Below are 24,670 nucleotides of genomic sequence, written 5' to 3'. Positions count from 1 at the left end.
TGGGCAGCACAAATGTCTTGATACCTCAGGCTGTTGATGTTGTCATCCACTCTGCAGATCTCTCGCACGCCCCCATACTGAATGTAACCCCAGACCATGACTTTTCTTCACCAAACTTGACTGATTTCAGTGAGAATCTTGGGTCCATGCGGGATCCGGTAGATCTTCTGCAGTATTTGTGATGATTGGGATGCAGCTCAACAGATGATTCATCAGAAATATTTCGCCACTCTTCCAAATGATCAACTAGAAGTCAAGTTATTATTTGTTGCTCTTACAACTGGGATCCACAACAAGACTTTTTTTTTTTTTATGAACGCAACAGGGATACATGTATATGAACAAAATTCAGTTTTTCAGCGAGCTCCAGGGTTCCTACAATCATCGAAATACTGGAAAAGTCATGGAATTTTGACATGGTAAAAGTTTTGGAAAAACAGAAAAATCCACAAAATTTTGGAAAAGTCATGGAAATTAGTTTAACAAATATAGTTGAATTAAGGCTGTGCGATATTGGAAAAATCTGACATTAACAGAGTTAATTAGTTAATTAACAGTGTATTCCTGTGATGTATATTGCGATGATGAAACAGGTTTATTTGCATTGATTGGGGGGATTTTGTAGAGGATCAAATACCAAATAACAAATAAATGACAAGCATAGCTAAATAAAATATAGTAAAGATAAAAGTGAATTATGGTGTACAGATATTCACTATTCAGGTTCAGACATTGAATAATCAACACTGCATAGTCTTCACTGTGTATTATTAAATCTTTATTAAAGTTACAAAACATGTCTTGTGGCCGGATGTTTTAAACTCTGAAATATTGAAATATTCACACTGTCACAGGCCTTAAAGGGACAGTTTAAAGTTCAAAGATTGAAATGTACTCACTATTTACTCACACTTCACTTGTTTCAATACTAGAGGAGTTCTTAAATTATGTTAGCGTTCATTTAAGTGAAGGGTGTGATGAAAATAGTAATTTTTAGGTGAACTATCTCTTTAAAAATGCATGCAGATGATAAACATTTACTCCATTATGATTAAACTCTATTAAACTATAATCCCAACATTGCATATCCTGTGATGTGACTATTGCGGATGCACACATTGCAATATCGATGCTGATATGATATATTGTGCAGCCCTAACTTGAATATAGGTTATTTGTCTTTACTTCTTTTCTGTCCTTGGCCAAAAACTTGCTCTAACCTTGTTAGTGCTGTGTAAGCATGATCAAAATCAATCATTAATTTTCATTTCATTCATTTGTTAATCTGGGGTCGCCACAGCGGAATGAACCGCCAACTTATCCAGCATATGTTTAATGCAGCGGGTGCCCTTCCAGCTGCAACCCATCACTAGGAAACACCCATACACTCTCATTCACACAAATACACTACGGAATACCCAGTTCATACTGTAATACATTTGAACGTCATTGTTTTTCTTATTATTTACCATGTATGTAGACATGAAACATTACGTCATGAAAATGTACTTGAAAGTTCTGGAAAAAGTCATGGAATTTTAGTAGTAAAATGTGTATGAGCCCTGAAGCTCTTACCTCCAGCTCTAAAGCGGATATATTTCTCAGACTCTTCATTGTTTAGTGGTGATGACTATGAAACCTTCGAGAGCCACTGATTAGCGTAATGGGCTTAAGACAGAAAGGTGTGACGTTTCTTCCCCGCCTCTTTCACCTGAGACTGGAGGCTTTTAATGGAGAGCTTTATGAGATAGCGGGAACATGCTCGTTAAATAAATAGATGTAATTAGGTCCTGCCTCTAATTACTTCAGATTCCTCTCACCAGGACCGAATTAGTCCGACTCCCTAGAGCGGCCGGTGTAAGGCATGCGTAATCAATCACGCACAAACAGAAAGCGCAGGCTACACCCACTGAAAGCAGCGGCGTGCGGCTGGGTCATTCATCACAGGCCTGCAATGCAAACCAGAACAGCCATTTTCTTGTTTACTGTGAGTACCTCTAACCTGTGCACAAACCTTCGCCCTCACAGTATCGCAGTAAAAACAAAAAGATCCCCCGTATAAATGCACATCGTCACAGCACTGATGAAAAGGTAGCTTGTTTGGGTTATGATTAGTGGTGTTTTAGCCAATGATAATGCATGACGGGTTCTAGATCGCAGCGCTGAGAGCAGATACAGTGATAAAGTGAAGCAGGCCAGGAAACAGACAGGGCCCGGTCTCTCCGGGAAAAAAAACAAAAAAAAACAATGCATCACCTCACAGCACGGCCAGACGTGGCAGGCGAGAAAAATCGCCCCACACTTCGGGAAAACAAAGACAATCAGGGCTTTCTCTGGTCGGCCTCCCTCCTTTTCCTTTGGTGAGCAGCTGCAGCAGGCCAGTCAAATATACGCTTTTTTCCCCTGCCAACTTGTCCCTTTTTGAGACGTAATGGCAGGAGGAGGAGATTTAAAAAAAACAACCTGGCAAAGCAAGGTATTGGTTTTTACAGATGGCAGGCCGGTTGAGTTGATAATTGAAAAGGAAGTCTGGGATTGTGTGCTGTTCAGGCTATTTCTGGGTTCTTTTCCTGTGTAATTGACCCACGACCTCCTCCAAACACATTCACATCTCCACTTTTTGACACTCCCACTGCACGTGATGCTGAAAACGTCTGGGTTGTTTTTGGAATCGCTGGGCTCCTATAGTGGTCCAGCCCGCTGGTTCACATCTAAATATACAGGGTGGGCCATTTATATGGATACACCTGAATTGTTACGTCCCAGGACATATTGGTTTCTGTTTTGGATTTTCTTTCTTTCTTTCTCTGCTACACCCTAATAGGAGATGATGAACGTCACCTATAAACCACTCAGTGATTAGAGGACGAGTAAAGTTGTGGGCATTTAAGCAGCTTGTCTCCAATAAAACAGTGTGTTTTTGTGTGTGTGTGGAGGCTCTTTTGTGAGACTTTTTATATATATATATATATATATATATATATATATATATATATATATATATATATATATATATATATATATATATATATATATATATATATATATATGTATATATATATATATATATATATATATGTATATATATATATATGTATATATATATATATATATATATATATATATATATATATATATATATATATATATATATATATATATATATATATATATATATATATATATATATGTGTATATATATATATGTATATATATATATATATATGTATATATATATATATATATATATATATATATATGTATATATATATATATGTATATATATATATATATATATATATATATATATATATATATATATATATATATATATATATATATATATATATATATATATATGTATATATATATATGTATATATATATATATATATATATATATATGTATATATATATATATGTATATATATATGTATATGTATATATATATGTATATATATATGTATATTTATATATATATGTATATATATATATATATATATATATATATATATGTATATATATGTATATATATATATATATATATATGTATATATATATATATATATATATATATATATATATATATATATATATATATATATATATATATATATATATATATATATATATATATATATATATATATATATATATATATATATATATATATATATATATATATATATATATATATGTATATATATGTATATATATATATATATATATATATATATATATATATATATATATATATATATATATATATATATGTATATATATATGTATATATATATATGTATATATATATATATATATATATATATATATATATATATATATATATATATATGTGTATGTATATATATATATATATATATATATATATATATATATATATATATATATATATATATATATATTAGGGATGTAACGGATGTACCGCAATATTAATTTTTTTTGACATTACCGTAGTCGCATGACTCGGTAAAACTATAGGTCTTCTGAGAAAATTTGCTCAGGTGAATGAAGCGAACGGGAGGTACCGGAAACTACAATTCCCATCAGCCCAGGCTTGGCCATAATCCCTTGCGGTCTGTTGTCGCTACAGATCCAGTAATGCGGAAATGGAGTGTGCTGCTAGAAGCGGGGATCAAAAAGAGCTGGAAAACCCTAAAGCGGGTGTTGTCGCCGCGCGCGTACTGAATAGTGGTGTTGTCGCGCGAGTTCTTATCAGCTGTGTTGTCGCGCGGGTACTGTAAAGCGGGGACGGAGGGTGTGTTGCGTCGCGGGGGCACTTTTGATCATTTTGGAAGGGAACTTTCTATCCAAGACTAAAAAGGGCATGTGCACTGCACAGGTTGAGCACTGTGTGTGCACGTGCCTGCAAGTTGGGGAATACGACTAATAATCAGTCATGGGGACTGCAGAAACACAGCACACTGTTCAGATTGATGCAGACATGAGATCTCTATCTCACTCATGGTTTGTCCTCTCAAGTGGGGGAAAGACAATGCACAACGTTACCCACTGCTGTCAACCTGGGCCAAGTCATATCTCTCTTGTCCCAGAAACCTCAGTCCCAAATGAGAGGGTTTTTTTCTGTTGCAGGGGACATTGTAAATGCCCAGAGATACCAGCTTTTACCAGATTATATTTATATGATAATTTTCCTTAAAACCCATCTCTATCTAAGTGAGTGAGTGATTAAATGTTGAATGTGATGAGTTTTCAACAATACTAAATTGAAACTTTATTTTTTTACATGGTTTAATAATTTTTTGTTATTAAAATTGAAGTTCCTGTTTCAAAGCTTACAGATAGATGGCTAATTTGTATGTCATTGACACTTTTGGCACTTTTTTGGAGTATTTTCATAAGTTTTGTTTTTTCCTGTAAATGATTCAATAAATACCGTACCGTGACATTCATACCGAGGTATTACCGTACCGTGAAATTCTGATACCGTTACATCCCTAATATATATATATTCTTTGTTTGATCCTTTAAGCATTATTTGTTGATTAGGAGCTTTAATTTGTTTCAAATCTGTTGATGCTGTTGACCATCTCATACAGTTTTTGTCTTAACCTCTTTTTGATTGTAAGTTAATTTATGTTTTCAAAACTTTTTTGTTAACCACTCTTTACTCTTTGTTAATTAGGGATTGGGTTAGTTGAGAGGGGGTGCCATTCTCCTTTTTGTACCTGTTTTCTCCTGTTTATGTTAGTAAGGGAGTGAGAGTATTTTTCTAAGTATTTTTCTCTTCTTTTGTAGATTATTTAGTTCTTCCCTTTCTCTCAGTTAAAGAACTTTTGTTTGTTGTTTTGGCTTAAAAACCCCTTTTTTGGAACTCTCCCTTAATCCTTTAATAAATATTTTGTTAATCTTTATTCATGGGAATGGTTAGTGATGTATAAAATAATAATTGAAATAAAATAATAATTGATAATTATGATAATAGAGGATAATAAAATACTGATCCATCCACAGAGTTTGTGATGTAGTCAAACATTTACTAATACAAGCGCAGCCGTTTACAGCTCATCTCTGGTTAATGATGCCAGAATTTGCTGGTATTTTGGAATGGATGTGTGAATAGTGCTCTCCGGAAAAATTCCGTAACGTCCTCGCCTGTGCGAACAGCGCTATTTTGAATTGACAGGTAAAGTTGTTCCATAAATTTTCCGAATATTTATGAAAACGGCTTGTTTTGATGTGCTGTCCTGTGACTGGGTTGTTTTTGGAATCGCTCGGCTCTGATATCGGTCCAGCCTGTTGTTTTTGTAAAGCCTACTTTTGGTTTATGAGTTGAATTGGTTGTTTATTAACAAGTACCTGCTGGGTTTAATTGAATGGTGGTATCACGCTGCTCCTGCGCTTCAGCACACCACAGAATAACAGTTTTTTATGCATGATATAAATTTGATGGCATTGAACATTTGATTGGATTTTTTATGACAGCTGCCAATGGCAGATTAATTAACTGAACTTCTCCTGCCATACAGTCTTTTATTCTACAAAGTTGTGATCACACACATTTACGGACAAAAATAAACACATTTATTTTGAAAATATACAGTATATTAAAACTGGTCAAAATGTTTTCAGTAGTCAGTCCACCAAATATTGATGTCTTATCTTTTCAGATGTACAGATTTAGCGGATTGTGTGGTTCATGCACAGCAAAACCAGTTTCACATTTGCATTGGTATTTTTTTGCCAACAGCCCAAAAATACATTGTATGAACCAAAATGATTGTTTGCTCACAATTATGTCTTTTCATACTTTGTTCCATGAAGTGTGTTGGGTTTTAAATAAATTTCCTACTGTAATCAAATCAAAACTCCCATCTCATGAATTGATCGCAAGTGTTTGTTTACAAGTTTAAAACTCGGGTTATACATCCACAGCGCAGATACACTTGAGCTATGTTTCCAAATTGCATTGTCAGTAATGTTTCTGACCATATTTTTCTCTTTTATCTATTTTTTTGTTTTGTAAAGCTGCTTCTGACCATTACATGTATACAACATCCTTAATTTATTCTCTTAGGCAAGACGAGATCTTGTACATAAAGGGAAAACGTGCTTACGCAATGGCACCTGGTATCGGTTGATCACAATGACAAGGAATCTGTACTCATTATCAGCTGCACAAAAAAAAAAAAATATATATATATATATATATATATATATATATATATATATACACACACAAACACACACACACACACACACAGTTGAAGTGAAAATTATTAGCCCCCACTGTGTTATTTTTTCCCCAATTTCTGTTTATTGGAGAGCAGATTTTTATAACACATTTCTAATCATAATAGTTTTAATAACTCATTTCTAATAACTGATTTATTTTATCTTTGCCATGATGACAGTAAATAATATTTGACTAGATGTTTTTTCAAGACACTTCTATACCTTTTATAAGTTAACTAGGCAGGTTAGGGTAATTAGACAAGTTATTGTATAATGATGGTTTGTTCTGTAGTCGAAAAAAATTCATAGCTTAAAGAGGCTAATAATTTTGCCCTAAAAATGTTTTTTTTTTTTTTTTTTTGAAAATTAAAAATTGTTTTTATTCTAGCCGAAATAAAACAAATAAGACTTTCAAGAAAAAAAATGGTGGCAGGTCTTTTACACAGATCTTCCAACTTCCTGTGGCGTTATTTTAATAACAAATGTCGTGAGTGCAGTATTACACGTCAAGATCCCACTCATGTACTGTAATATGAGCATGCTTATCTCTTTGCTTGTGCCCTGATTTCCTCTGTTCGTGCGCAAAACTTCTAGCTCGCCCTCAAATGTACGCTGCTCACGTGCAGATTTTCTTGTGCGCTCTCAGATAAGCGCTGCTGATGTGCAATTTAATGCAATTATGTAACCAGTATGTCTCCAACGTTTGTTAGATTTGCTAGGAATATTGATGAATGTCCCCAATAGATCTACAGAGCTGCACTGATGTGTCTTGAAGTAAATCTTGAAGTAAAGTGAAATGCCATATATTATAAAAATATTAGCCCCCCTGAATTATTAGATTGCCTGTTTAGTTATTTATTTTGCCCAAATTTTGTTTAACAGAGAAAAGACTTTTTCATTTTTTTTTGCCATGATGACAGTAAATCATATTTGACTAGATATTTTTCAAGACACTTCTAACCACCATAAAGTGACATGTAAAGGCTTAACTAGGTTAATTAGGTTAACTAGGCAGGTTAGGGGAATTAGGCAAGTTATTGAATAACAGTCGTTTGTTCTGTAGACAGTCGGGAAAAAATAGCTTAAAGGGGCTAATAATATTGACCTTAAAATGGTGTTTAAAAAATTAATAACTGCTTTTATTTTAGCTGAAATAAAACAAATAAGACTTTCTCCAGTAGAAAAAATATTATCAGACATACCGTGAAAATTTCCTTGCTCTGGTAAACATAATTTAGGAAATATTTAAAAAAGAAAAAAAAAGAAAAAAATCAAAGGGGGGCGAATAATTCTGACTTAAAGTGTGTGTGTATGTATGTATGTATATGTGTGTGTGTATATGTATGTATATATATATATATATATATATATATATATATATAGCGCATTTGTATTATTAATATTTTTTATACTTGACATAAGTGTGATCTACATAATGCAAGAGTCTGATTATGTCTAACATCATACAAAATCAGCAGCACTCATTATCAGCATTTGGCTCTGATTTAGCTTCGACTCTAAGAGTCTGAGCTTTTGATTTATTTAGTTGTAAGTCTAACACGTCTGGCTCACTGTATACATATACGCTTTCTGGATGGCTAAATAGCACAAATGAACGGTCGGAGCAGTGAGATAAACGAGCAGTTGTGTTCGCACCGTGTGCGCAGGTTGTATGCATATGAACTCTCTGCGGCTGCTGCACAATGAAGGACTGCGAACACGTGTGAGTGATTTGGCTCTGGAGCCCAGAAGGCCAGAGAGAGAGAAATCCACAACCCGATGACGGACACTTTGTTTGGCTTGTAATGCTAGAACAGGATAGGAAAGAATAAATCAATCAATCATGTCTAAACTGTCAGGACTAGCATGTGGCCCTCTAAAAACCCCACCGAGATCATAAAATATATACATTCTCGCTTAAAGCTTGTAAGAAAGCACTGATTCTGACGTAAATGAGGCGTAATTCGATTTCCAGATAATCTTGCAGCAAGGTATTGCGGCTATTGTGTTAACGTCGAATACATCTTGCTTCTATAAAGCGGTGGTTCACATCTAAATACACAGGGTGGGCCATTTATATGGATACACCTTAATAAAACGTGAACAGTTAGTGATATTAGCATCCTGTTTGTGGCACATTAGTATATGTGAGGGGGAAAACTTTTCAAAATGGGTGGTGTCCAAGGTGGCCATTTTGAAGTCAGCCATCTTGGATCCAACTGTTTTGTTTTTTCAATAGGAAGAGGGTCGTGTGACACATCAAACTTCTTGGGAATTTCACAAGAAAAGCAATGGTGTGCTTGGTTTTAACGTAACGTTATTCTATCATGAGTTATTTACAAGTTTCTGACCACTTATAAAATGTGTTCAATGTGCTGCCCATTGTGTTGGATTGTCAATGCAACCCTCTTCTCCCACTCTTCACACACTGATAGCAACACCGCAGGAGAAATGCCAGCACAGGCTTCCAGTATGCGTAGTTTTAGGTGCTGCACATCTTGTATATTTACACCATAGACAGCAAAGATAGTCCGTTCTTCATCAATGGAAACCTCAAGGCCACTGGATATTTGACATTGCTACATGATGAGGTGTTTCCCTCTTTATGCACTGAAGCTGGGTTTTTCCAGCAAGATGATGCACCACAACATTATGAGTGTCAGGTTCGAGAATTCCTAGATGAACAATTTCCTGAAAAGAGGATTAGTCATCGAGGGCCAGTTGAATGGCCCCCTAAGGTCTCCCAATCTGACCCCCTTAGACTTTTATCTTTGGGGTCATCTGAACGCAATTGTCTATGGTGTGAAGGTACAAGATGTGCAGCACCTGAAACAATGAACACTGGAAGCCTGTGCTGGCATTTCTCCTGCGGTGTTGCTATCAGTGTGTATAGAGTGGGAGAAGAGGGTTGCCTTGACAATCTAACACAATGGGCAGCACATTGAACACATTTTATAAGTGGTCAGAAACTTGTAAATAACTCATGAAAGAATGAAGTTTTGTTAAAACCAAGCACACCATTGCTTTTCTTGTGAAATTTCCAAGAAGTTTGATGTGTCACATGACCCTCTTCCTATTTAAAAAAACACAAGTTGGATCCAAGATGGCCGACTTCAAAATGGCCACCATGGTCACCACCAATCTTGAAAAGTTTGCCCCCTCACATATACTAATGTGCCACATCTAGGACGTTAATATCACCAACTATTCCCGTTTTATTAAAGAGTATCCATATAAATGGCCCACCCTGTATATTCCTTTTGCGATGCTTGGAATTGCGATGTAAATATTTAAATGCATTGCCTTCGATGTGCATTTTGAAGAGATAAACCTTTTGGTTTGGGTAAGTGTAAAGGATGGAGTCATTACTGCAGCAGAGAGCCATTAAAAGAGTGTTTATGAAGCTTAAATGAGTATACCTCGCTTTTTTATGTGCACAATAAAGCTTGGAGATCCTCCCCGCTTCAGAAAGACGCTCGGCGCTCGCGAAGCCCAGTTGTCAGAGTGACTCTGCATTCGCTGATAGCTCATGGAAAACATTGCTCCATCTCATTAACTTATTGCCATCATTTTTATTCTTTATGGTCGCGCGGGCTACCGTCCCTCATTCTCTTTTCACATTCGTTTTGTACGTGTGCGTGATTAATGAGAGATGTCGAAGCGCAGAGTGAGCGAGCATCAGCGAAGGTGAGATCATAATTAGTTTAGCTGATGCAGGGCCCTCCGATGGCGCATCTGGACGGAAAAATCACCCTATAGGAAGCTGGCGGCGCCCCAGAACTTTTTACTGATACGTTGTGAAACACCCGATGAATCAAGTGCCCTTTTCCCTGCCAAAAAAGCTCTACCGACATCCAAGCCAAAATTATGTCCGCAGAAGGCTTTCCATTCTAAATGTATTAGAGCACAATTAGGAGCATTGTACTTTTCTGGCAGGAGAAATGTGCTCCCTGTGCAGGCCGTCTGAAGGTAGGCTAAATAAATCCTACACATTCTATAAGGCTAAATGAGTTTTACAGGGGCCGTAATGGAGATAATTCCTGCGATTTGCCCTGCTTGACTCTCGGGAATCACTTGTCGTTCTGTCCGTTCCCGGCGGATGATTCATGTGGCCATATCTCTCTCCTTCTTCCTTTTTTTTTTCCCGACTCCAGTTTATTTTTTCTCCCACAGTAGAGCGCAATATTTCAAGCTCTGTAGCTCCAGCTATGTGTTTAAAGGTTCACGTCATGCACGTGTTGGAAAAGAAACGTTTATTGAAAGATCAAAATATTGATGTCAGGCCTGTGCGGGCAGCACAGTTTGATACTGGCGGTGTTGTCGCTGGCACAGTGGTATCTAACAAAGCCTATAAATCAAAGGAAGGTTAATTAGTGGTAGAATCTGCTTGCTTCTAGTCGTCGCGCCTCATCCTCATGACAATACTTTCTAAAAAACAACATTATTTTCAGCGTTAAAATCAGTCAAAATGTTTTCATTAGTTATTCCACCAAATATTAATTTCTTATCTTTTCAGATCTTCAGATTTAGCTGATTTTGTGTGTCACGCACAACAAAACCAGTTTAAGTTGCATGGCTATATTTTCATGAACAGCTATAAAATACATTCATTTATTCATTCATCCATTTTCTGTTCAGCTTAGTCCATTTATTAATCGGAACCACCAGCTTATCCAGCATGTTTTATGCAGCGGATGCCCTTCCAGCTGCAACCAATCACTGGGAAACATCCACACACACTCATTCACACTCATACACTACAAACAACTTAGCCTACCCAGTTCACCCATAGCGCATGTCTTTGGACTTGTGGGGGAAACCAGAGCACCAGGAGGAAACCCACGAGAATACAGGGAGAACATGCAAACAACTGACCCCAACCCAGCACTACCTACTGTGCCACAGCACTGCCATAAAATACATTGGGTTTTTATAATTATATATTTTTCACACTCTGTTCAACTACTGTAATCATACTGAGCTCTTCTTTTTAGTTGTGTGCATTGTTTAGCATGTCATTAGACAACTTTAAAGGTGATTTATTTAATTTTCTGTTCTTGCACTTGAAGTGCAGATATAATGAAAATCATCTTTTGTAAGCTGTTTGGACAGAACTGTGTGTAGGTATAGTGAGTCCACAGTCATTCTGGAGTGATACAAACACAATTAAAATACGTTAAAAGACGTTAAAATAGGATCCAAATTCCTTCCATTTTGAGGCCCACCACAACATGGCATAGGAGTGCACATGCAATTACAGAAATGAACTACGAATAGCACAGGTGTTGGGCAAGCTACTTGACAAATGTAGTGAGCTAAGCTATTAGCTACTCTACTTAAAATGCATCTTAACTACACTAAAGCTACCCCCTGGGAAATGTAGCAAGCTAAGCTAAAAGCTACATGGCAAAAGTAGCTTAGCGACATCTAAGCTATTTTTACAATTTTAATTTTTAAATCGAAGCAACTTACATCCAAGTCAATCATATCTTAGTGATCAATAAAACTGTCAATGAAACATATGAGGCAGAATAGTTCAGTTCAGTTATTTACTGTAAATAATATGCTGTAGAAACACATTATAGTATTTAACAGCTAAAACAAAAAATCCAATAAAACCAGGTGTTACACATTTAAAATACTAGTCATTTATAGGTAAGGGAGAATATATATATATATATATATATATATATATATATATATATATATATATATATATATATATATATATATGTATGTATGTATGTATGTGTGTGTGTGTGTGTGTGTGTGTGTGTGTGTGTGTGTGTGTGTGTGTGTGTGTGTGTGTGTGTGTGTGTGTGTGTGTGTGTGTGTGTGTGTGTGTGTATATATATATATATATATATATGTGTGTGTGTGTGTGTGTGTGTGTGTGTGTATGTATATATATATATATATATATATATATATATATATATATATATATGTATATATGTATGTATGTGTGTGTATATGTATGTATATATAGTAATAAGCATTATAGTGTTATATATACTAAAGTAATTTTTTTTTTTTAGCACAGCATCAAAAATTAAGTTATTGCATCTTAACGTACTTCCTCTCCTTCTGTCATCTTTCCATCAAGCAAGTTTTACCACAGGTGGCAGTAACGCACCAAAAAGTTTGTTGTCGAACACCGTAAAACAGGAAGAAGAAGAAATCATCCTTCTCCCTATCTTATGCATTTACTTTCTTCGGCTAGACACCGGCCTCACAGCTCAGTGAATGTTGGTGCCGCCACTTATTGATCCGCGATTGGTAACTTTGTGGACGCTACTGCGCTACTTGACTAATAAAATAGCTTCGCTACTGAAAAGCGGTTTGATTTAGAAAGTAGCGACGCTGCCGCCTAGCTACTGAGAACTGTAGTTAAGCTAGTAGCGTCACTACTTGTAGCGATGCTACTGCCCAACACTGAATAGCACAGACCAGAACAAAAATGTGTCGGGGGACCCCAAAAAGTTTATAGAACTTTTGTATATTATTAGATTTGATGGAGATGCAAAAAGTAAACATTATTTCATCAATCTCTGACTAAAAACGTGCATGTTAATACTCACAACACATGCAAATACAGAAAGGACCTGCAAATAGCACAGACCACAATGAAAATGTTTTAGCGGACCCCAAAAATTTGATGTATAGATGGTTTATTAGATCACAACAAAAATGTGTCGGGGACCCTCAAAATGCATACATGGTTTATTAGATTTGACGGAGATGCAAATAGTAAATATTAATTCATCAATCTCTGACTATACATGTGCATGAAATACTCACAACACATGCCAATACAGAAATGACCTGCAAATAGCACAGACGACAATGAAAATGTTTCAGGGGAGCCCAAAAACTCTAGATTGTTTATTAGGTTTTATGGAGATGCAGAATCATGCCAATTCATCTAACATTATGAATCATTTCCAAATAGAGATATTGAGTCATCTGGTGAAGTTGTATTCATATCGCAATATATATTGCAAAATAAAATAAAAAATAACGCATTATTTATTTATTTTTTTCTAAAATCGTGCATCCAACCAATCAGGCTGCATTATTTTTTAAAACTTCTTTCCCCAACATATTTTACAGAGTCATAAATAAAGCATCCTTAACAAGTTTCTTTCTTGCTTTCTCTTTTACATTCCTCTCCTCTTCCTCTCTTCATGCTGAGCTCCAATCTCCATCTCTCTTGTTTTTCCTCCACAGCCTACATTTTGACTCATTTTGGCTTTTCCTTTTTATGATTTCAGAGACGGCGGGGCTCGGGGGTCTTCTGCGCCAACTGTCTGACCACCAAGACCTCGCTGTGGAGGAAAAATGCCAACGGCGGCTACGTGTGCAACGCGTGTGGCCTCTATCAGAAGCTGCACTCGGTAAGGGGGAAACTAAGAAAACATCAGTGCGAGGCCACCCACAAATGGCAGAAACAGAGTTCAGATGCACACAGAGGTGACAGCGTATAGTTTGATCGCTTCATTTCCGCGCTGTCAGCCCAAGAGCCCGCGGGAAGAGCCCTTTTGGCCTTCCTCAGCCCCGCAGCCAGATAATGGCCCTATGGAAGTAATTTTGCAGCAGCTGGGAGCCCTGCTTCCCACAGTCCCAACAAACACCTGACCTTAAAACCTGACACAGACACAATGGCCACTGGCACAACCTTCAAAACCCAGTCAAGTGGAGACTTTCTTACAAACTTATTCACTTTCATCTACATCCAAACACATGGATGAATTATTATTATTATTATTATTATTATTATTATTATTATTATTATTATTATTATTATTATTTTGAGTGAAACATACTACTACTACTACTACTACAACTACTACTAATAATAATAATAAGTTTTGTGTTCCAAAAGCCTATTAATTCAGACAAGTTTGAAAAGAGGATTTTTTCAGTGTAACAAGTTGTAATATTATTAATAATAATAATAATAATAATAATAATAATAATAATAGCAATAGTAAATAATAATAATAAAAATATCAATAAAATAATAATGTCCATAATAAATATTAACATTAATAATAATAATAATAATAATAATATCAGTGATGATAATAATAATAATATTAATAATAAGAATAATAGCAATAATAATAATAATAATAATAATAATAATAATTCCAATAATAATATCAATAATAATCATTTTAATATCAATAATAACAATAATGATAATAATTATAATATCAATAATAATAATAACGATAATAATAATAATAATATCAATAATAATAATATCAATAATAATAATAATAATAGCAATAGTAAATAATAATAATAAAAGTATCAATAAAAATAATAATATCCATAAAAATATTACCATCAATAATAATAATAATAACAATATCAGTGATGATAATAATAATAATATTAATAATAAGAATAATAGTAATAATAATATTATTAATAATAATAATAATAATAATTCCAACAATAATATCAATAATAATAATTTTAATATCAATAATAACAATAATGATAATAATTATAATATCAATAATAATAATAATATCAATAATAATAATAATTATAATAATAATAAACTGTCTTCTGTTCCAAAAGCCTATTAACTCAAACAAGTTTTAACAATTTGACAGAAATGTCGTAAAAAAAATTTAAAAACATCTTTACACCACAGTGCAAGGTTTCCCAACTCAGTCCTGGAGGGCCGGTGTCCTGCAGATTTTAGCTCAAACTTGCCCCAACACACCTTTAACGATGTTTCTAGAAAGCCTAGTAAGAGTTTGATTAGCTAGCCAAGGTGTGTCTGTTTAAGGTTGGAGATCAAATCTGCAGGACACCGGACCTCCAGGACCGAGATTGAGAACTCCTGCTATAGTGTGTAACAGTCTGGTTGCAAAAGTAAAAATCCAATCATTTTATTCATAATTAATTTTTAGTAAACCTTCAAAACCTTCTGTGGACTTGGTGCTAACTGATAACACATTTTTGTTGAACCAGTCAGGCTGCATTATTTATTTATTTTTAAACTCCTTCCCCCAGTTCATTTATAAAATCATATAATACTATAACATTCTTGATGATATTTGATATATTTTCTTTTAGTTCGGCAAAATATGTTGCATATCTGAACATACAATATATTAAAATCTAAAACAGCGGACATAATGCGTTTAAACATTCTAGTTTAATTTAGTCTCTTTGCTTAATCTTGAATGTGAATGTTTCATTTAAAAGGTAACATTTTTAAACAAAAGCTGAGAATATTACATTTTTGTCAAAGACTTTAGTCCGAATCAGATTTTTGTTTGGATCCACAGATTGTGTATGACTTCAGTAGATGAGTAACAGCGCCCCCTACCATATGACAGTGAAAACATTGATTGCTAGAAAGTTGGTGCAGGGAAAATTGATGTACTGTGCAATATATAGTGGACAATGCTATTAAAGATAGGGAAAGATTTTAAATAATCATGTTTAATAGCAAAATATTTGGTGATAAATGCATTAACTTTGATTAAATAAATGAATCTCTGCCAGTCATAGAATCACGATAATCATTAGAAATGAAGTATTGTAGTTCCTCCATGAAGCACTGACAAATTATGTGACAGAATCCGAATCATTGCAAAAAGAAAATATATTGCTTCTATACAGAGTCTTTAGCGACACTTCAGGATTGTAGTTCTTTCCTTCATTGAGGTTAGTCTTGTCTGATCTTTCATATACTACTTTATTTCAAAGCAGAGTTTGTAAGGGTGTGATTGTCTGTAGCTGGTTGATTTGGTTAATAGTTTAAGGAAGACTTTAAAATGCCTGGGGTTGCTGAAGAAGTGGATATGCGCTGTTGAACCAATAGATATACACACGTTTGGTTGAACTAGATGATTGCAGAAAAACATTTATTTAAGCACTAATCCGAAAGATTTCTTGATTTTGGACTCGACCACAAAATGACTTTGTTTACATTATGTATACATATATTTACAAATGTTTTCTTGACAACGATGTAGCCAAAAAGGAAAAGATTTGATGTATATTTAAATTCACATCAGATTCACATCTACATGAAATTGTGTTCAAAACAATTTCAGGTCAGTATTTGGCGTTGTCATCTTGTTAGTAGGCAGCACCTGTAGGGAAGTGACGTTTATGTGTTCTTGCCTTTAATCTACATCTCCCTAAATGCATACTATGAAATCATATTTTTTAGACTTTCGTTTTTTGATGATTTACTATAGAGCCAGATCCGTCTCAATAATAATACATTTACAAAATATAATTCATACATCCACAACACAATTCACATTTACAAAATCCAACTGGTAAATTCAAAACACAATTCGTAAATATGCAAATCAAATGCATACCTTTTTAAAACACAGTTTGTAAATATGCAAATCCAATTAATAAATTCTTTAAACACAATTTGTAAATATGCGAATCACATTCGGAAATGTGTAAATATGCAAATCCAGTTTGTAAATTCAAAACACAATTCGTAAATATGCTAATTTAATTTGTAAATTTAGAACTCAATTTGTAAATATGCAAATCTAATTGGTAAATTCAAAACACAATTTGTAAATATGTAAATCCAGTTCGTAAATTCAAAACACAATCCTCAAATTTGCAAATGCAATTCATAAATTTAAAACACAATTAATAAATATGCAAATGCAATTCATAAATTTAAAACACAATTAATAAATATGCTAATTCAATTCATAAATTTAAAACACAATTTGTAAATATGCTGATCCAATTCGTAAATTTAAAACAATTCACAAATATGCAAATCAAATTTGTTAACATATAACACAATTCGTAAATATGCAAATCCAATTCGGAAGTTCAAATTTGTAAATATTTAAATTCAGTTCGTAAATTTAAAACACCGTTCGTAAAAATGCAAATCCAATTTGTAAATTTAAAACACAATTTGCAAATATGTAAATACAATTTGTAAGTTCAAAACACTTCAGAAATATGCAAATCCGATCTGTAAGTTCAAAACACTATTTGTAAATATGCAAATCCAATTGGTAAATTTTTAAAACACAATTTTTAAATATGCAAATCTAATTGGTAAATTCGAAGCACAATTTGTAAATATACAAATCTAATTCGTAAATTCTAAATACAATATGCAAATATGCAAATCCAATTCGGAAGTTTAAATTTGTAAATTTTCAAATTCAGTTCGTAAATTCAAAACACAGTTCATAAATATGCAAATCCAATTTGTAAATTTAAAACACAATTTGTAAATATGCAAATCCAATTCGTAAATTCAAAACACAATTCGTAAATATGCAAATCCAATTTGTAAATTCAATCACAATTTGCAAATATGCAAATCCAATACGTAAGTTTAAAACACTATTCGGAAATATGCAAATCCAATTCGTGAGTTCAAAACACTTCGTAAATATGCAAATCCAATAGGTACGTTTTTAAAACACAATTCGTAATTATGCTAATTTAATTACTAAATTTGAAACACAGTTTGTTAAAATGCAAATCCAGTTGGTAAATTCAAAACAGGATTCATAAATGCACAAATCTAATTAATTTGGTGAAAATAGTTTTACTTGTGAATTTATGAACAGTGTTTTAATTCACTGGACTTTATAAATGTGTATTCCGCTGTGCATGTGTGAATTTTTTTTTGTAAATTATTTTTGAAACTGATCTGACTCCATAATTTACACAGACTCATAAATGGTGGCATTTTCAAAAACCTCCACTTTCAAATCCATTTTCAAATGTATCTATTTTCACAAAGAATATTATGTCATAAACTCACAGGTGAAACATATAAAAAGTTCCCCATATTTGGCTGAAAATGTATAAAGAGCCTCTGAATTTGGTTTGTTTTATAGCCTTGATGTTTTTTGAATTAGCCTTTTCTCTCCAGGTGTATCTGCACCTAAAGATTCAAAAGTGTCCTAGCGTCATTCTGAAACAATGTCTGGATATAAATGAACTCCAGTAATGAAGCCAGAGAAACAGAAGCAGTATTGTGCGCAGGATTGTTGCTGGACTGAACATTGCTTCAGCATTCTAATCTTTGGAGTGGCTTCAGAATTGGGTCAAGTCTGCGAGTGTTTGGCTCTCTCCGTATGCAGTGCTGGGAGCCTGTGGCATTCGGGACCAGCGCCTGGGTGGCACAGGCTAGGATAGAGGGCCAACTGAGTCAGTGTGGTAAAGCAGTCGGGAACCACAGCATCGCCTGCTCCACAAGAGCCTCTTTCAGGGGCCCGTGGCACATGGCGGCTTCAGTCGTGCTCACTTGACCCCACGCAGACACACACATCTCACCGTCTGCGATCAGTGCACGTCTGTGAGTTACTGTGCGCTCCATTTACTGGCCCACATTAAACACTGTCTGGAGTAAATAAGTTGGCTCGTGCTTTAAGTTTGACGTTTATGCTGAAGTTCCATCATGCACTGCCGTGACGCTCGCATCAGTCTCCGCTGCGACAGAGAAAGATCACGCTGATGTTAAACCTTGTTTACGTTTATTTGACATGGGTAGGTGGCATGGTGGCTCAGTGGTTAGCACTGTCACCTTACAGCACGGTCGCTGGTTCGAGTCCTGGCTGGTGAGTTTGTATGTTCTCCCCTTGTTAGTGTGGATTTCCTCCGGGTGCTCCGGTTTCCCCCACCGTCCAAACACTTGCTCTATAGGCGAATTGAATTACCTAAATTGGTCGTAGTGTATGAGTGTGTATGGGTGTTTCCCAGTACTGGGTTGCGGGCGGAAGGGCATCCGCTGCATAAAACATATGCTGGAATAGTCAACGGTTCATTCCGCTGTAGCCGTTGATAGGACTGCATTGGTTCTTAAGTTGCTTGGCGACCAACTACTGTTTTCTTAGAGGAAGACAAGCTGACAAATCATTGCTGCAACTCTGATACAAGATTTATTTATTAAGAAAACTACAAAGCACTGCAGTGTTTGGGTGTTCTGTGTTTGTCTGAGATAATTAATCTACTGAAATGTGAATATTCCATACAAGCTGAAGCTGATTTTTGTCATGTGACTAGCGGTGCACTCGCGGCATTCATTCAACTGGGTGAGTCTGGAAGGCGTGAGGATGTGCACCTTCCTCTAATGGAAATAACAAACTTGCTTGAACTCTAGACACGATATGCGAACATCGCCCAAAGGCCGCCGTCATGTGCGATCTTCAACAGTTGATCTTCTTGCACAGACATGCTGGATTGACCTAATATGTTGACAAATGGGTTGTGGATCAATTCCTTGGTAGTTTGTAGGTCCTTCGTTAAGCCTCTTCGCAAAGAAACTTTCCAATGTTGTCTGTTTCTTACTCATTCTGCTGCTTGTGGGTTGAATTTGGGCGCTGATGTAAGTGAGAAAATACAGTAATTTTTCAAAATATAAGATCATTCAGACTGAGATAATAAATAAAACAGAAATAATTTATGATTTCGTGTGCGGCCCGGTACCAGTTGATCAACGCACCGGTACCGGCCTGGTGGTCGAGGACCACTGTTCTTGACAATTACAGAGGTTGATATATATATATATATATATTTATACAACAGTTATGTCTGGTTCTCAAATCTGATTGGCTGATAGCCATGATATATTTAAGTTATATCAGCACCTGTACAGCCTCTTTACCCTTTGTGTATTACTCCGCCCACACACAGCCAGCAACAAGCAGACACTACAGTTTGACAAATATTACTGCTGTTACACAACAAAATATAATTTTGAGGCTTTTTTAGTCGAAAATATTGTTGTTTAGATTGCAACTATGCAGTTTATTTGCAAGAATAGTGCCTATTTTAAAATATTTACATTTGTGTACTGTTGGCGTGCCTTTAGGAACTGGGTTGGGAAACACTGCTTTACAGTGCTGAGGTGAGATGATCAGCTGTGGATGTTCGATTCTGCAGTGGACCATCAGCTTGTATACAGCTAATAGAAAAACTGCACATGGAGTCTCCAGATTATGTTTGTTTCTGCTTTTATCTATAAGCTACTGAGTCATCTCTGCAGGGCTGCTGTTCACTAGAAGATTCCTCACTTTTTTCAGCTTCTCGCTTTGATAAACAATAGGAGAGCGTGTCCTTCACGTCCGCCTGGCGGTCCGTTTCCAGTAGTATTTTTATACTTTTGAATAAAACCTTTTATATGCTGTACAGAAATCATTTCATAATAGCACCTCATAAAAGCACACTATGGAGAGCCCTAAATGGAGCTCTGGGTTCCTCATGCCAGAACACATTGCAATAATAAATGTCCGTCAGATTTTATCTTCTAATAATAGGAGTCGGCGTGCGCGTCAGTGAACGACATAAAACTCGCCGCTTTTTCACACTGGCCATCATGGAAGGTTTTATGTGGGATGCAGAAAGAACACGTCGAGCGCTTTCTGAACTCTGACCACATGTTGGAATGAGAAAACCCAAAAGAAGTGGATGGAAAGGCTTCATGAGTTTGTTCATGGAGAGAGTGGTCAAGAAAAAGGCCTTGCAGGCTCCTTTGAGTGCTTAATAACTTAAAAAAGAGAAAGTTTCTCAGTTTCACACATGCTCTGAGGTACACGGAGACTCAAAACTGGATAATATGGAGAGTTTCAAGGTTGCTGGGTAGCTACACAGTAATTTATTATTAAACAGATGACTTGTAGTTTTCCTTATGTGTCATACAAATTTAAGTGCTGGATATGCCTAATATATCCTTACTTGCAGTATTAAAGGTGCTGTTTGTATGTAGGTACTTCTAACAAGTGGTGGAAAGAGTATTGAAAAATCATGCTCAAGTAAAAGTACCATTACTTGCCTAAAAATGTAGTGAGTAAATGTATCTGCTGTAAATATTACTCAAAGTATGAGTAAAAAGTAGCCCTTTCAAAATTACTCAAGAGTAGTGAGTATTACGCTTTTAAAAGCTGATGCGTTATGTAATGTAAACGTAACATTCTGTAGTGCATCGAGTTATTGCTCAGCAGGCACACAACATCATAAGACATTAATATTAGGTTAGATTGTCTAGCCAGCATCTAAGGGCAACGTTATTTGTTCAATAACAACATCAAATGACGTTGATATTTGGTTGATTTTACGTTGTGTTGCAAAGTGACGTAAATCCAATGTCGAGCAAACATCCAACGTCATTTTGGCATCACATGCTGACACTTCCATGATTTTCATGGTAAAACAAAATGCAACATCCCCGTGACACTGGGGTACAACTTAATTCTGACGTCATGTTGAAGTCTTATGCCTGCTGGGTGTTTAAGGCCATTTCGATCATCATACAGTAAACATCTGTCATCTTCTCATCAGTGACCTGCATCTTAACAGTCTCTGGGTCAATGCATGTAAAGATTTTGGACACCTTGTAAACTTTTAATGCTTCCAAACACTTTGCTGCAATTACAAAGCACACATGTTTTAAGGTAGGGTTGGGTATTGTTTATTTCAATACCGGTGCTAAATTGATACTTTTAAAACTGTACCGGTGCCTAAACCGATACTTTTTAGCCACAAAATATTTAACAAAAAATATTTTAATCATTATAATTGAACAATATAAATATATATTTATAATAGGTTTAAAGTAAACATCAGTTAATGTATTATATATTTGAATTGCATTAATATATTTCTTTTGATCAACCCTATTTTGAGGTAGTTCATTATGATGTGATATACCATCTATGTGAGATTTGATTGGACGGGAATCACAGGACTGAGTTTTCTAATCCCCATAGACAAGTAAAAATAAGGTTGAAGGAAAGTAGTGGAGTAAAAGTACTGATTACTGCACTAAAAATGTACTCAAAAGAAAGTAAAAGTACACAGTTTTAAAACTACTTGCTAAATTACAATTCCTGAGAAATGCTACTCAATTACAGTAATTTGAGTATTTGTAATTAGTTACTTTACACCACTGCTTCTAACGCATAAAAACACCATCATATGTTTGCAGATATTTCAGAAACATGCTAAGTGAACGTTCTTGTTTATCTGAAAAACAATGCTGAAGTGAGATATTCTGCTTTGAAAATGTGCGTTACGTCTTTGTTTTGGTCATTTAACTCGCCCAATGCCAGTTTAACCAATTATATTTCAGCACCCCGGGAAAACAGATGTAAAACGGCATGTTTCATTCAATTAGTCATGAAGGCTCTCAAAGCATGTGTCTGAAACTGAAATGCGACCTCCGGTGGACAGTAGCAGACTCTGAAATGAGACGCAGATTCAGAGTTCCACATGAGGTGGTTATTAATTAGCAAATAATATAAATATTACGAACGTAAACATTAGGTGAGCAGGTTACTTTGTAAACACGTGTCCTAACAACACACTACATGACGGGATACGCAGCGATAAGCAATTTGGCTGTTTGCACTAGATCAGGGATGTCAAACTCAATTCCTGGAGGGCCGCAGCCCTGCACAGTTTAGTTCCAACCCTAATTAAACACACCTGATCAAACTAATTGAGTCCTTCAGGCGTGTTTGAAACCTACAGGTAAGTGTGTTGGAGCAGGGTTGGAACTAAATGTAGATGCTGAATCACTGATATGTGTTGGTTTGCACTAAGTCTCAGTTCTGAAGTTCAATTTCAAACGGTTTATTTTGTTCTCCAGATCTGAGCTGAACCATCTGCTGCTGCTTTCAGTAGTATGGCACTAAATGTCATGTAAAATGGCATTCAGACTCACATTATTTGCATTTAACACTGAATAAAGCATATGAGGTGTACCTGAGGTGATCAGTTTATCATGTTGTTCACCTGTGAGAAACAGAAGCTGTTTCTAAAATATAAAATTCAGGTGTTGGTTAGGACAAAAACTCTTTTTAATATGCAAAATATTCCTTCTGTCACGTGTCGTTGCTTTTATTTAGAACACGACTTAAGGCCCAATTCCAATTCTACCCCTCAGCCCTTCCCTAGGGCTAAGGGGAAGGGGTATACACCCCTTCAAATGGAGATTTTTTAGGACCACACACGAAACCAAGGAGTAAGAAAATTTCCCAGAATACATCTGCTACAACGGCAGTATAGCTGCACCCGGGAGTATGAAGATCCACAAATTAGTCATTTTTTTGTCATTATTACAAATTCTTACAACAAACAAGCACATGCTTTAATATATTCATAACCGCGCTCGTGTTTTACGGTCATGCTTTAAAAAAAAAACTTAAATAATAACCGCAAAATTTTGCAATCTTTAACCCATAATCATAACTCCTGAATATCAGTCTCACAACATCCAATCCCCTGTCAGAAAAGTCTAGTGGCTGGGAATGGCCTTTTTACAGTGTCTGCAGTAATGTTAATGCTGTTTTTGGTGTGTTTACAGTGATGAATATGGCCACTGTGTAAATGCACAGTACAGTTATGATCTTATTGCCACATTAGATTGTTATGATAACAAAATACATGCCTTCTGTCATTTCCTGAAGATAAACACCAACAAATACCACAACTGGAATCCCTACAGCAGTCGCGATCGTCTGATCTCATTTGAAGCAAGAGATCACGATGACAAATGATGATGTGTGCAGGTGCTGTAGTGCTGTCCCAATTCTTAGGGGTACATTTCGAAGCCCTTCCCCTTAACACTCGGTTTTAAGGGCCAAGGGGAAGGGCTACAAAAAGAGAATTGGGATTGGGCCTAAAACAGTCTTTAGGCTCAATAGTCAGACTCGCTTCTGTTGGTGTCGTCAATCTTTCAACCTGCTCTTGTTTGTGTTTTGAACCAGGAGTGCAATACTTAGTTCAACCACTGGGTGTCAAACTTACTGCACCTTTTAGGATTATTATGTAGATGTAAATTATTTTCATGTTAATATTTAATGTATACATATATTTATGGAGGGGTATATCTATTTGGGATATCTCATCCTATCTATGTGGGAGTGATTTATTTATTTATTTTTTAATACTCTTTTGTTATGCATATTCTATTC

General features: G+C 35.2%; 1 protein-coding gene across 4 annotated transcripts in view; it reads left to right on the top strand.

Moving 5' to 3' along the window:
• trps1 (trichorhinophalangeal syndrome I) overlaps nucleotides 1-24,670 on the top strand; it is a 262,736-nt gene that overhangs the window by 223,699 nt on the left and 14,367 nt on the right. For all 4 annotated transcript variants that reach the window (XR_015516252.2, XM_087295078.2, XM_087295077.2 and 1 more), the window contains 1 exon segment: nucleotides 13,988-14,110. Coding sequence is in view for 3 of the 4 variants with exons in the window: in XM_087295078.2 (XP_087151204.2) it covers nucleotides 13,988-14,110 (123 nt within the window). In the remaining variant the exon portion in view is untranslated.

This window comes from Danio rerio, chromosome 19, assembly GCF_052040795.2.
Source record: "Danio rerio strain M-AB ecotype USA chromosome 19, GRCz13ab, whole genome shotgun sequence".
NCBI classification, from domain to species: domain Eukaryota; kingdom Metazoa; phylum Chordata; class Actinopteri; order Cypriniformes; family Danionidae; genus Danio; species Danio rerio.
The sequence above is the reverse complement of the archived record's forward strand: the minus strand, read 5'-3'. Positions and strand labels throughout refer to the sequence as shown.